The sequence below is a fragment of the Candoia aspera genome, chromosome 14 (assembly GCF_035149785.1).
Source record: "Candoia aspera isolate rCanAsp1 chromosome 14, rCanAsp1.hap2, whole genome shotgun sequence".
Taxonomy (NCBI): domain Eukaryota; kingdom Metazoa; phylum Chordata; class Lepidosauria; order Squamata; family Boidae; genus Candoia; species Candoia aspera.
The window spans coordinates 9,943,712-9,957,729 of NC_086166.1; the positions used below are offsets into that span (position 1 = coordinate 9,943,712).

General features: G+C 46.0%; 1 protein-coding gene across 1 annotated transcript in view; it reads right to left on the reverse strand.

Moving 5' to 3' along the window:
- The window catches only part of NTN3 (netrin 3), a 108,236-nt gene that overhangs the window by 75,003 nt on the left and 19,215 nt on the right, over nucleotides 1-14,018 (reverse strand). The window contains exon 2 of the mRNA XM_063314641.1: nucleotides 745-1,750. Coding sequence (XP_063170711.1) covers nucleotides 745-1,708 — 964 coding nt within the window. The 5' untranslated portion in view covers nucleotides 1,709-1,750. The remainder of the gene's footprint in view (nucleotides 1-744; nucleotides 1,751-14,018) is intronic.

Here is a 14,018-nt window from a genome sequence, read left to right on the forward strand (position 1 = left end):
AGGCTTCCTGCTGCAATATTTGGCCTTCCCTCCCTATCAGTTTTCCCAATAGAGAGCCAGATTAGTCTAGTGGTTAAGGTGCTGGGCCAGAAACCAGGAGACCGTGAGTTCTAGTCCCACCTTAGGCACGAAAGCCGGCTGGAGACCTTGGGCCAGTCCCTCCCTCTCAGCCCAAGAGCCAATCAAGTGTGGTATGAGAGTTCTAGTCCCGCCTTGGGCATGAAAGCTGGCTGGGTGACCTTGGGCCAGTCCCTCCCTCTCAGCCCAAGAGCCAATCAAGTGTGGTATGAGAGTTCTAGTCCCGCCTTGGGCATGAAAGCCGGCTGGGTGACCTTGGGCCAGTCCCTCCCTCTCAGCCCAACTCGGTGCAACGCAGACTAGCCTCCTTGTGGTGCACCTCGGGCAACATGACTTGTCACGGCTAAATAGTCCACACATCTGGCTGCTGGGCCTCACAAGGATTTCTCAGCAAGAAAAAGCAGCATGAACACCCAACTGCTATGCCTTACGATTAAAAAAAAAAGTTCTCCCAATGGTTCTGGTTTCTGGCAGGGGTGTCTGCAGGAGCATAAAAAAAAATTCAAGATGTGGCCACCACCATGTGGTCGAACCCTCACTCCTTTTCACGTGCATCACGGACATCTCTGTTTTCCAGGAAAGCTCACAGTCCTGGATGGATAAAACCACGTGCTACCCGATGAAACAGAAGGCAGCGAAAGAAGAACGGGAGAGGAATGCTCTTACCTAAACATTCATTGGCCTCCCTGGCTGTGGCCCTCTGCCAAGGACGGTCGTAATGGAAGGGCTTGCAGCGGTCGCACTCCGGCCCTTCGGTGTTGTGTTTGCAGTCGCACACCAGCTTGCCTTCCTTGTCCTTCATGCAGCGCGAGGCGTGGCCGTTGCATTTGCAGCGCCCTCCAACCTGGAATTCCCCCACCGCGTAGTAATATGAAGATGAGCTTCCCCCATCCTCATCCTCATGGTCCCGGCCCCCTAGCTCACGGAAGAGATGAGGACGGCTGAAAATGACTCGAATATCGGTGGCCGTCACCCAGTCCTGAAGAACAGGGCTACTATCGAAATCTTGAGCTGAAGGACGCCCATCCAGAGTGCTGAAGGCAATGAGCCCTCCAGTCAACGGGTAGAGATCGGTATGGCCATCCGTACACAGCGCCTCCTGTTCATTCTGTTTGGTCACCGTGGCCTTGTTGGGTTTCCCGTAGATCTTCCGGCACTGGGAGGAGTAATATTGATAAGGCACCCAGCTTTTGCCATAATCCATGGATTTAAAAACAGCCGCTGATTCTGGACGGGGCGAGCAGAACTGAAGGCTGACGTAGATGACCTCGAACTTCTTGGCCAGGGAAAGCGTGAGGCTGACGTTCTGGGGTGAGTGGTGCAATGTCTCAGAACGCCAGCAAGTCATATTGGCCGCGGTGTTGAGGTCGGTGAGATAGGACGCTGGGTGGGCTCTCCGGGGGTCCAAAGAATCACAGTGGCGGGTGGCTGGCTTCCCGCACGTGCTGGAGGCCTGGACGTCCTTTCCGAAGGCGGCATTGACGAACTCCGGGATGCAGCGGCGGGGCGCCCCTTTCTCATCGTAGCAAGGATCCAGTGGAATCTGCTGCATGGCAAAGGGATTCATGCCCTGGGAGACATGAAGCCTACAGAGAGTCAGGAGCAAGCACATCCCAGCTAAGGCGTCCATCCTGCCGCACGGTCCTCTGAAGTCACCGAAAACAGCTTCTCTCTGAAAGGGAAGCAAAAGGAGCGTTGGAAACGGAGTCTGTTCTCCAGGGTGGGCTGGCAGGGGAGAGGGAGATGCCCAGTGGATGTGAGGAGGCTGGACTGGAAGAGGCGTGTGGACTGGAGGAAGGTGAGGCTAAACACTTGCAAATGTTTGAAAAGAAAGATGGTGGAGGGAGGGATTACCTGCTGCTGCCAGGCTAAGAGCAAAAAGCCAGGGATTGAACTTCACAGTGCCGAATCAGTTAGCATTTGGGGAAAAAAAGTAGCAGATAAGAGCAATGCCATTGGATTCTGCCTCAAGGAATACTTTTCTACATTTGCCCTGGTCGGTGGTGCCCTCTGTTCTCTTTTCTACCAGAGATCAAGGTCTTCTGTATCTCCCCTCCTTTCTCTTTTTTCCTTGGGGGGGGGGGGTGGATCTTTCCTTTCTTTCCTGGCCCTCCTGCTTTCAGTTCTCCCCAAACTTCAGATGTCCTCCTCTCCCGGGGATCCTGCGTTCCTGCCACATGCCGGGTGAAAATTCAAAGGTTTAATTAGCTCCTAATGCGCCCAGTGGGAAAGCTGGTCAGCTTGCAAATCTTGCCTCCTACATCAAAGGCCGAGGGGGAAGGTGTGAACCCAGCAGGACTGAGTCAGCCCCACTGGGCCACCATTGTCTCAAAGGACCAAGGTTTGTTCCCACCCATTGCAAAGCCAGGGCAAGAGTTTAAGCTCTGAAAGGGATGTTAATCAAGCAATTTCCCGCCTGGCTGCCTCTCCTCCTGGGTTCCTTGGAAGCGCTTGCCCTGTAGCTTAGCTTACAGATGCAAGGAGAGGGTGGCGGGGGAAGGTCTGGAAGCCGAAGCAGGGCTGGCTTGCAGCTCTGGTGCCCTGGTTTGTAATCTGGGGCGGGCCCTAATTCTGGTCTTGGGCTCATAAAAGTAAATAAGTTTGAGGAAGAACTTTCAGGCTGTGTGCAATAAGAATAAATGTAAAAAATAAAAAATAAAATAAAATAAAAAATAAAACAAAAATACCACATATAACATATAAAATGAAATAAAGTAAAATGATGAAATGAAATGAAATAATAAAATAAAATAAAATAATCAGATCAGTATCAGATTCTCCTGCCACTTTACCCTTACTTACATTTATTGATTAGTGTAATTTTATATTTGTATATTCTATTTATATTGTAGGGTTATTGTTTTAATCGATTATTGTAAACCGCCCAGAGTCCCCCAATGGGAGGAGATGGGTGGGGACAAATTAAATAATATAATAATATAATATAATATAATAATGTAATATAAAATAAATGGGATGCTGTTGGGAAATGTGTGCCCACCCCACCTGTCATTTCAAACATTAGCTTTGCCCACCAAGTTATTGATGGGTCTGGATCATTCCAGGAGAAAGTGATAAGGAATCTGTTGCAAATGATTATGTCTGTGACTGCCTTTTCTCAACCCCGTTTCTTGATTTGCAAGGAGGCATTTTGCCCATAACTATTAAAATGGAAGAAATGCTCTGAGAGGGTTTGGGACCAAGGCACCCAATCTGACACCTTGGTTATAATGCAACCTTCCCTCCCTTTTGGATTATCCCTGAATATTTTAAAAATATTTTATCTGCTTTACACAAGAGATTTTTTCTTCCCAGCCTGAAACAATGCAATACCCATTTGGGTGACAATCAGCAGATATATTGGCCTCTCTCATGAACATCACCCTTATGTATGCTCAGATATGGAGGTTGAACCCATATCACGGACATTATCAAAACGCCCACTTCATACGCAGTGATGAATGGACCTTATACTATCTATTGTTAGAAAACTTGGTTCCTTTTGTGATGAGGTGACCATTCTCCTTCTTTGTGACCAATTTTTGGATGCCTCTAAGAAGGTCGCAAAATTTTTGTCAACAGCTATGGCTTAGAGAAGCTGTCTGATGCACTCTTCATGTTATTGTTTCAGCCCTGAATTGCACGTTTTAAAAATGTAGGTATGTGTTTTATCTGCTGTATTTGCTGTATTTTTCATGATTGGTCTTGGACTGTAAATAAATAAAATACAAACTTCTTTGCAACGCTCCAAATAGCCTCCTGATTGACCCAATTTCTGAATTCTGCCACAAAATTGAACAGCACCTTTGAGAATATTCCCTTCTGGCCTTCGCTGCCCAAATCAAGAGCAGGAGTATCTCATGTTAAACAGCTTCCCAACATCAAGATATTTGCATTAAGTCATCAACAATTCATCAGTTCAATTCATTGGTTTTTGAATGGTTGCTTTACCTAAATCAGCTTGTGTCAATCACAGTCTGGTTTGTACTTCCCTTTGATCTCATGACTTCTCTTCATTGTGTGCATAGGGCTACTACAGGTAGTCCTCACTTAACAACCATTCGTTTAGTGACAGTTCAGACTTACGACGGTGCTAAAAAACCGATTAACAACCGGTCCTCACAATTATGACCATCGCAGCATCCCCACGGTCACACAATCATGATTTGGGCGCTTGGCAACTGGTTCACATTTATGACCATTGCAGCATCCCATGGTCATTTTTGACCTTCCTGGCTGTCTTCTGGCAAGCAAAATCAATGGGGAACTGCATGATTTACTTCATGGCCACATGGTTTGCTTAACACCTGTAGTGATTAGCTTAACGACCACCACAAAAAAGGTCGTAAAATTGGGTTGGATTTGCTTACTGCTTCGCTTAGCAACTGAAATGTCAGTTCCAATGTGATAATTAAGCGAGGACTACTGTCATGAGTATGGATGGTGAGCAGGAGGGGGCCCCTACCCAGGGGAGAAAACACATGCGTAGTTTAGAGGCTTTGAACTGTCCTTCAAAGAAACTCAGAAGAGAACCGCCTTGAATGTTGGGGTTTATCTGTCTGGGTTTCCCATGCTCCTTCAGTCTGGTAGCATTTTTCTGTCTACTAGAACAGCTAATAAAGACTAGAGACTAATCCCTTGTCTCAGCACAGTTCCTTGCTTAAGTCAGGACAACTACCTGTATCCCTGGGTTGCAAAATGCTAAATGACCACTAAAGGGCAGTAAAGGGATATAGACAACGCTGTGCTCTAGTGGTATTCCAGAGCATTGCAGCCCAGGAACGGTAGCTCTTTATCTGTGAACATCTGGCTATACATATGACTGGACTACAGGATGAATGGACTCCACTCTTATATCCAAATCTCTTAGGCTAATGCTTCATACATCTGATGGACTCTAGTCAAAACATCTATGGCCATCTTACAATGTCATCTATGCCATGAAGCTTCAAGTTACTTGAGGTAACCAGCAAACTGATTCTGAGAGGAGAAAGGTTAGATCACTTAGGATATTTTACAGGAAAGGTGAGAAAGTACTCTGATAAATCAGTGCAAATGAATTGCACAAAACCCGCTGAATTACCAGTGTGAGACAGACCTTCAACCGTTGTATTTCCAAAATGAAATTGTCAGTCTTTTGGATGGCTCTTTCTCTCCCTGGCAAACGTGTCGATGGTTTGGGAAATGCTTCTTTCCTGCATCAAGGACACAGGGAGGGAAGAAAATCAAAGGAATCTGGTTGCATCTTTGCCAACTAGCAATTTTTATTCAAAGGCATAAGCTGCCGTTCACAAAAGCTGATGCCTTTGAATAAAATGTGTTAGTCAGGAAAGGGGCTACCAGATTCCTTCTGATTTTTGCCACCAGCGACTAGCCAGCTCTCCTCCAACAGGCCGGGACGAAGAGGCAGTTGATTAATGTAACAGCCAGGGCTGTCCCTTTAATGTTGGGTAGTAATGTTCCCCTGGAAGAGAAAGCTACAGAGACCTTAAATTGTTCCCCCACCATTCTTGAATTTGCTTCATTAGCCAGGAACAAATGGGGGCTTATCAGTGGGGCAACTGTTTAATATTAAACCAGATCTTAATAGTCTTATGCTCACATCTCGGCAGCCATAGAACTTATCTGGAATTAAGCATCACTGTCTGGATTTGAGCAATATGCTACGGGCTAAAATATGGTTGGGTAGTTCATGGATCAACCAGGAGCATCTCTAGGATGATGGTGTCAAAATATGTCAAGGTGGTGGCTTCCATCACCTAGTCATAGTCTCTGTCTGTACCTTTTGGATCTCCCTGTCCTGCTTCTTCTTCTGACCCACCTCTTCTTCCCTCCTTGGGATCAAGATGCAGCCTGCATCTTAGCATGTTGTGTGAATCAGGCCAGCAGCGGGTTATGCTACAGCACGGTCAGTTCAAAGAGGCCTAATTTATTACCCTAACCTAGCACTTGTATTTTGTCAACACAGGGTTACCATGTTGTCAGAACCCAACAGGTGTCCCTGCAAAGTAGAAGCCAGTGGAAATTTTGGACCGGTCCCATCATATATAGCAGCATGGGCAGCTTTCAAGGGGTTCTAGGCACTGTAATCCAAAATATCCAGAAGGCAGTGCAGTGATATTGACCATTAATGATATAAGCACTGTAATCTGAGATCAAGTCATGTCTTGTCCCTTCCCTTCCCTTCCCTTCCCTTTCCTTCTCTCTCTCCCTTTTTCTTTTCTTTTCTTCCCCCTTCCTTCCTTCCTTTCCTTCCTTCCCTCCCTCCCTGTCAGCCTGCTTTCCTCCCTTCCCTTCCCTTCCCTTCCCTTCCCTTCCCTCCTCTCCCTCTTTTTCCTTCCTTCCTTCCTTCCTTCCTTCCTTCCTTCCTTCCTTCCTTCCTTCCTTCCTTCCTTCCTTCCTTCCTTTTCCTTCTCCTACTGTCTCTCTCTCTCTCTCTCTCTCTCTCTCATACACACACCCACACTCACACTCACACCCACAAGTCCCCACAGACATAGAGTTTGGCAAATTACTCAAGCAAATCTCTGTGTCGCTGGTGCAGAATTTCACAGGGCACGAATACCTTGACCAAGATTGTGGGCTGTGCAGACCAGCAGCGAAGGGCTTGCAACTGGAATGCCAGCCCACTGTTAAGGAGTGGGAGAACCGAAGGGAGAATGGGAAAGGGGCAGCTGCCCTCCTTTCGAGTCTGGCATGCAGACAGGCTCTCCCCCGCCGCCTCCTGCCCCAGTTGGGGAGGGGCACCCTCAGCTCCGGGACTGCCCAGTGCTGGATGAGCTAGACGGCTCTGCAGGGCTCTGAAATGCTTCCAAGATTTTTAAGAGGGAAAGAGGAGAAATTACATACACTTGCTTTCATATTAAAGGAGCAAGGGGACCCTTAGAAGGATAGGGGGCATGCCAAAAGAGAAACCGCGGACTGCTTGCAAGACTGCCCTGCCAAAAAAAAAAGGGGGGGGATGCTTGAAATATTAATTTCAAAATACACATTTCCCCTGGAAGCCAAGAAGGGTGAGGGAATTCTTTCCACTGAGCTGTCAGGAGCCAAGAGCCACACAGCATCCTCTCTCCCAGGGATCAGCCGACGGTTCGGCATCTCAGGAGTCAGCAGGCCCATTCAGCAAAGGTAGAGGGCATTCAACTTTGCCCCAGCTGTCTTGAAAGGGGGCACAGGAAGCAGATAATCCACATCACTGGGCCAAAAACAAGTGCCTGCAACATCGCCAGTGAAAAACAAGGAAGGTGGGGGAGGTAATCCATTCAAAAAAAAAATTAAGCAGCTGACATCACCTCACCAACTTCAGCTGATTCTGAAAGCAAGGTTGGGCATGGGGAGGATTTGGATGGGAGACCATTAGGAAATCACAGGTCAGTTGGGCAGCCTGGGAAGCTGAAGAACTATTCCAGAAACGGGCAACAACAAACCACCTCCATGTTGCTGCCAAGAAAGACGTAGAGTTCCCCTTAAAACCAGTGTAAGAAGGAATGAATAAATGCATGTCTTTATTACAGGTCAGGACCCCACCAAGCACATCAAAAAGAAAACATAAAGCACAATGAAATGAGCGAGGACCAGCGCAACACTCTAAAACCCTCTTCAGGATAACTAACCATAATCCAACTATAATCCTTCCCAACAGGGGTGTCCGCAAGGTGTGGTCAAAAAGCTCCATCATTCAGGAGCTTCCTTCTCGCCATTACGGCCACCATCTTGCCTTTTTTGTCCCCACCCTGGGGATGTCCATGAATCCCAAATTGATTTACTGTGGGAAAAACACATGCTCTGAAAGCTACAGACGCAAACTGAGCAAACAGCACCACCACCACAGGTCTCTGGTTTCGTCAGACAGCCCCCTTATCCGGAGATGATTTCCTCCTTGGATTCCCTTGATGCCAGCCAGACTTTCGTGCCATCTAACTTTGTTTATTTGTCAGCTGGAGAAGGAAACTTTGAGAGGAAACTGGAAAGCTCTCAAAGGCAGGAGGCAGACTCTAGCTTCCTTTGCGTTTACAAGAAGACCTCCTGGCCTCCAACCTTTGCTTTCTAGAGCTGTTGTTCTCAGCTTATGTCATCCTGGTGCAATGCTGCAGAGTCTGGCTGGCATCAAGGGCAGGCAAAGCGGGGATGCTTCAACTCGATCAAACAAGGTCATCTGTTGGGACCTAGAAGAGGGCACCTTCTTTGTTGCAGGGTCTGCCCTTTGGAGCAGCACACCCCTGAGATCCATAGGGCTCCCCTACCCCACTGCAGTGAAGTTTTGGAAGGTATGGACAAACCAGTCATTTTAAATTTATGGGAGGGAAGGAAGGAAGGGCAAGACAGGGAAGGGGAAGGGGAAGGGAGGGAGGGAGGGAGGAAGGAAGGAAGGGCAAGACAGGGAAGTGGAAGAAGAAGGGAGGGAGGGAGGAAGGAAGAGGGTCTGATAGTTAATGCTTGTCTGGGAGTCCACCAGGAAAATCCAGACATTTAGGCTAGACCAGGGATTCATGGGAAAAGACAATGGAAAACCACTTCTATATTTTTGCCAAGAAATCTGCACAAGCTCTTCCATTAAGAGATTAACACAAGGAAAGCCATGCCCTGACCTTTTCAGGAAGCAGTGCATCTTCATTGATTCCACCCCTCCCCAAGCCCTCCTCCCCCCTATCTGGCCATAGAGTCATGCTGGTAGGGGAAAACGGCAGTTGGGACCCCAACCTTTAAGTGGGCACCAGCTTGCCAAAGGTTATTTCTTACCACATTTGAGTTATCCATGTCTCTACAACAGTAGTAAAATAATTCACTTTAAAAAAAAAAAAAAAAAAGACAGACTTTTTCGACAATTAAAAACAAACAAACAAACAAACACCTACTATACCACCAAATCTAGAAACCTAATGCAGCAACACCACCAATCCATCAAAGGTTTGGCAAGAAAGAGGCAAGATTTCACCAACCTTTTCATTAATAGTACAGAGGAGATGGGGGGGGGGCAGTTTTCATCAGCCTGCTAATATGAGAGGGGTTGTGGGTGTATGTTTTAAGAAAGGGTGGTTTCAGGATGTTGTGAAAGAGAAGGAATTGCAGGAAGTGGGTGAGTGGGTGTGTTTTGTACAGCACAGAGGGTACAGCTTGATGCAGCCTTTGTCCAGAGTTTGGCAGAGAGGCAAGAATTTCATCTCCATAGAACACATTTAATTGTAGAGGTGCAAAAGGCAGTTTAGGAGACCATTGAGAACAATCTTGGGAAGAAATTGTTCCTCTTGATTCTGCTTTAGTTGGATTCTACCCTGAATACTCTATCCAGGTCTGGGAGCAACTCTTCTAGAAGCACTAAGAGAAATGAGCACAGGTTCAGAGATGGGCAATGATGAAGTTCAGGGATTTAGAAAGCCCTTCAGAAGCTCCAAGAGGTGAGATCAAAATGGCTGGGCATGCTTGGCCTTCAGAAACGATGACCAAGGGGGTTATGATAGCATTTTTGAAATGTTCGAAAAGGTGCCACCTAGAAGGAGGTCAGGAGTTGCCATCCAGCAAGTTTGGTTCCTGGTAACCAAGTGGTCATGTCCATGCACTTTTCTTGGTGGCGATATGAAAGAAGTGGCCATTTTCTTCTAGGACACAGGCATACACTGCAATCCACAGTGATGAAAAAGACGGAGAAACGTGCATTGTGACTTCAGACAGTCTTTCATATTTGTATCCTGATGTCAAATGTAAGTATGCGAGTCATGGGATTTCCATCATGATGGCACAATGGACATTTTGTCACTTGGCCAGCTCCCCCAGACAACTATGCTGGGGTGCTTTTTCAATTTCCCAATCTAATCTTCAGCCTTGGGAAGCTGGTGGTCTCCCATCCATAATCAAACAGATCCAATCTTGCTTTAAATCTATCTGTGAACTACTCTGATTCAGAGACATAAAGGAAACATCTCCTTAAAGTTGAGCTTAAGTCCTGGTGACTTAATGAAGATGTCCATGTAGCTTTTGTGGAAACAAAACGGAAGTGATTTGCAATTGCCTTTTTTCCAGAATTTCATTCATTCATCAGCTTCTCAGATTAGCCATCCGGCTGAAGTGTCACCAAAAACTCTAGCTTTGAAATATGGCTGGGAGAAACTCAGCCTCTCCTTGGGATGAACTTAGACAACAAAGCTCTAGTTAAGATATTAGAAAAATTCCCCTGATGCTTATTACAAATATAACATGCAAATGTTTTATGGGTTTCTCTTTCCAAAAGTTTTCCAGGGAACCGTGGGGTGGAGAAGGAGAGAGAGAGAGTTGAATCATCTGTGCAAATATGCAAGGTGGTTTCAATCCATGCTCAAGCTGATAAAAACAATCTAGACTAGAAACGTGTGAGCAAATCTGAGTCTATTTATTTAATTGAAACTAGAGGATTTCTCTCCCACTGCAGAAGTTAGACTAATATAACCAAGCTACAGATAACATTATTGGCATTTTTATCAATAGTAGATTTACTGCTCTTATGAAAAGCCACTGGTTTACCTTAAATCCATCTGGATCTTACGAAAGAAAACTTGCCAATTGGGGTACCCATGGGGAGGCGTCAAAATAATCAGGAGAGTGGGTGCAACCAGGCAGTTGAAGCCACCATCTTGACTTTTTTGACACCCACACCCTTGTGGATGCCCCTGTTGCCCAACATTGTCTTGGCTTGGGACTCAAGCTAAGTCAGGTCTGGTCCTTCCTGGAAGGGACACTAGCAGGGAACCCTCACACTGTACCGGATACCATATTGGGATTTAAAAAAAAATTAAAATCCAGAAGACATAGTTATGGCTACATAACCACAGAAGTCAAGCTTAATTTAAGGACCCTTTACTTTTATCTTACCTCCCATCCTTCCCTTTTTCATTTCAGTTCATTTCTTATTTGCTAGGACCTATTTGTTGCCCCAACAAAGAATGACTCTGATTGGTTTTTCCCCTTTAAGGAAAGAGCTGGTTAAAGTGGCTGACAAAATAGAGCAAGGCAACGATTACCAGTAACCAACACAATTCCAGCAAGCAGAAATGATCAGCAAGGACAAAACTTAGAAAGACCAGAATTCACACACTAAGCCATGGTTTGCCAATGGCAGTTTATTAAATAAACCTCAGTTGGCTGGTCTCAAACAACATGCCAAGCCATCAAACATGAGTTTCAGACTGGAGCACCCAGATTCATATCCTAAGCCAATAAATAAGTAAATAAATAAAAGGTCATATGGCTTAGCATGATATGTGCATTCAGCAAAACAGTCAAACTTAGCAGTGAGTAAATAAAGTTTCATTTAAGTAAAATGGCCTATTTGCAACCCTGCCCTCCCCCTCTATTTCCATGTAAATATGTTGGTGTAAATTATTTTAAATGCATGGACAAATCTGGGTTACGTACCATTGGACAGGCAAAAACATATATTTGGGCAGGTTAAAGTGCTATCTGTGGTTCTCTTGCCATCACCGTGGCAAATTGGTTAATTAATGCTTGCTTAACAGTATCACTTTAATAACTGCTTTCAAAAGTGCCAGGAGCTGGTTGCCTCTTGATTGTTAAAGGAGAGTAATTGGATTATTGGAAAAGAGATTTCAGCAGCTCGCCCAGCCTCAACAGAAAAGAGTTCTCTCCAACAGGAGCTTCCAGCTTTGGTTTTGCAGATGTTCCTTGATATCCTGACCCCTCTTGTTGCTTAAAAGACACAAAGCAAAGCCTTGGCTTTCTCCCTTCCCCTTTGAATCTCTGCTGAGATGGGGAAATCACCTCTGCTCTTTCTGTCCAGTGTGCATTGGGAACTGTCCAGCAAAAGAGCACACAGGATCTGTGCTGAACTGTAACATCCGGACACTCTGGAAAGCACTACCAGCAGATCTGTTCTTCCTTCCAGGATGGGTGGAAGTTGACTTGGATCTTTTAAGTCAGAGCTGGCCAAATGGAAGTTTCTACAAAAAAGATGGATTTGGGCCAATGCCATAATGCTTCCCTCACAGTGAAGAAATGGTCAGATTTATCCTTGTCTGGCCATCTCCTACCTCCTTTCTGTTTTGGTCAGACTGCGTTGTAAGGACCATGTCCAGTTCCGGGCACCATGCTTTAGGAAAGATTCCAAGAAACTGGACAGGTTCAGTGATGGGCAGTGAACAAGATAAGCCCTGTGAAGAGAGGTTGATGGAGCTGGGTATATTCAGCCTGGAGAAAAGATGGCCAAGGGGTAAGAAAGCATTTCAGAGTAACTGAAATGATGTCATATAGATAGCCTCTCCCCCTTCCTGGAAGGCTCTGTAGGCCAGCAATAGGACAATATGGCTGCATTTATACAACATAATAAAAAGATAAGTACTCCCTCAAGCTAAGCTCGACTCCTGGGCAACAGAGGAGATGATACCATCTTCAAAGAGCTGAATTAATTTAACAAACAGGTTACAGCTGGTCCTCACTTAGTGACAATTGGGACCAGAATTTTGACTGCTAAGCAAAGAGGTCATTAAGCAAATCTGACCTGACTGTATGACCTTGTTTGCATGGTTGTTAAGCGAATCACTGTGGGCATTAAGCAAACCACATGGTTGTCAAGGCAATCACGCAGTTCCCCACTGATTTTGCTTGCCAGAAGCCAGCCAGGAAGGTAAAAAATGGTGATCATGTGACCACAGGACACTGCAATGGGCATAAATGAGAACTGGTTGCCAAGTGCCCAAATTGTGATCATGTGACCGTGGGGACACCGCAAAGGTCATAAGTGTGAGGACTGGTCATAAGTCATTTTTTTCAGCACCATCAGAAATCCAAACCACCACTAAATGAATGGTTGTTAAGTGATGACTACCTGTAAGTGTGTGGTGTGAATATCCCAAACACCCTGGACTTTCAGAATATTTTGCACAGAAGCAAGCAAGATCACTAGCGTCCTGCTGGCCTGTCTCCACCTACACCAATATTTGGAACGAGTGATTAGCCCACCATTTCTCTACAGCTCTTGAGCTAGCACCCGTGGCCCCTCTTTTGCCATCTGATCCTCACAACAAACCCGCAAGATACTAAGTCAGGTTAAGGGGTTGTGCTTAACCCAAGTTGACCCCATGAGCTTTTAACAGCTGAGTGGAAACATGAACTTCAGCAGCCCCCAACCCAACACCAATCTTCTGCTGCGTTAGAATGTGGCTCGTGCAACCAGCTCTCAAGTTGCATTGTGTCATGGTGCGGGTGTTTTACGGCCAGTGCAGATGCTTCAAAAATAAGAATACCTAGCTGGATCATGTGTTTAATACTACACTGTTAAACGTAGCGCTCCGTTCTGAGTCAGGAAGAGAGTAGGATTTGAGGGAAGCGTTTTAGCCTTCACTCTTGGGGCTTCCCTCTCACTCTCCCCTTTGGTTGAGTCGTGCTAAGTCAATATTTTCTCTGTTAACCAAGCAGGAGCGTTCCCCCCTTTTTTTGATGGAATCCCTCCGCAGAAGGGATGTTGAATCAGCAGCAGACGCCGCAGCCTGGGGCTCAAATAATTCCAGCTGGTTGGATTCCCACTTCTGTTTATATTACCCTGGCCTTGACCACTGATCCAATGGACAGAGGCCAAAATACCAGCACTGCCAATCCTCATCCTTGGGTGGATCTTTTTGAGAAAGAACTTTGAAAGAAGTGTGTCTGTGTATGTATCTGTGTGTGTGAGCACACATTTGTGTGTCTTGCAGGCTAACATAAACATGGGTGCCTGTAACAGAACCTCTGGTTGTCCCCTTCCCTTTCCCCTTCTTCTCCCCCCCTCCTCCTTTTTCTCCTTTCCCTTTTCCTTTTTCTCTTTCCCCTCCTCCTTCTTTTCTGGTCCCAGTGGATGCCTTTTAATTTTCTCTCCCCACTTCTCCACTCTATCTTCAAACCATTTCTCTTCCACAACCTTCCACTTTTATAATCACAGCCTAGCACATTATCCAATCAGTTCTAGAGGGAACACACAC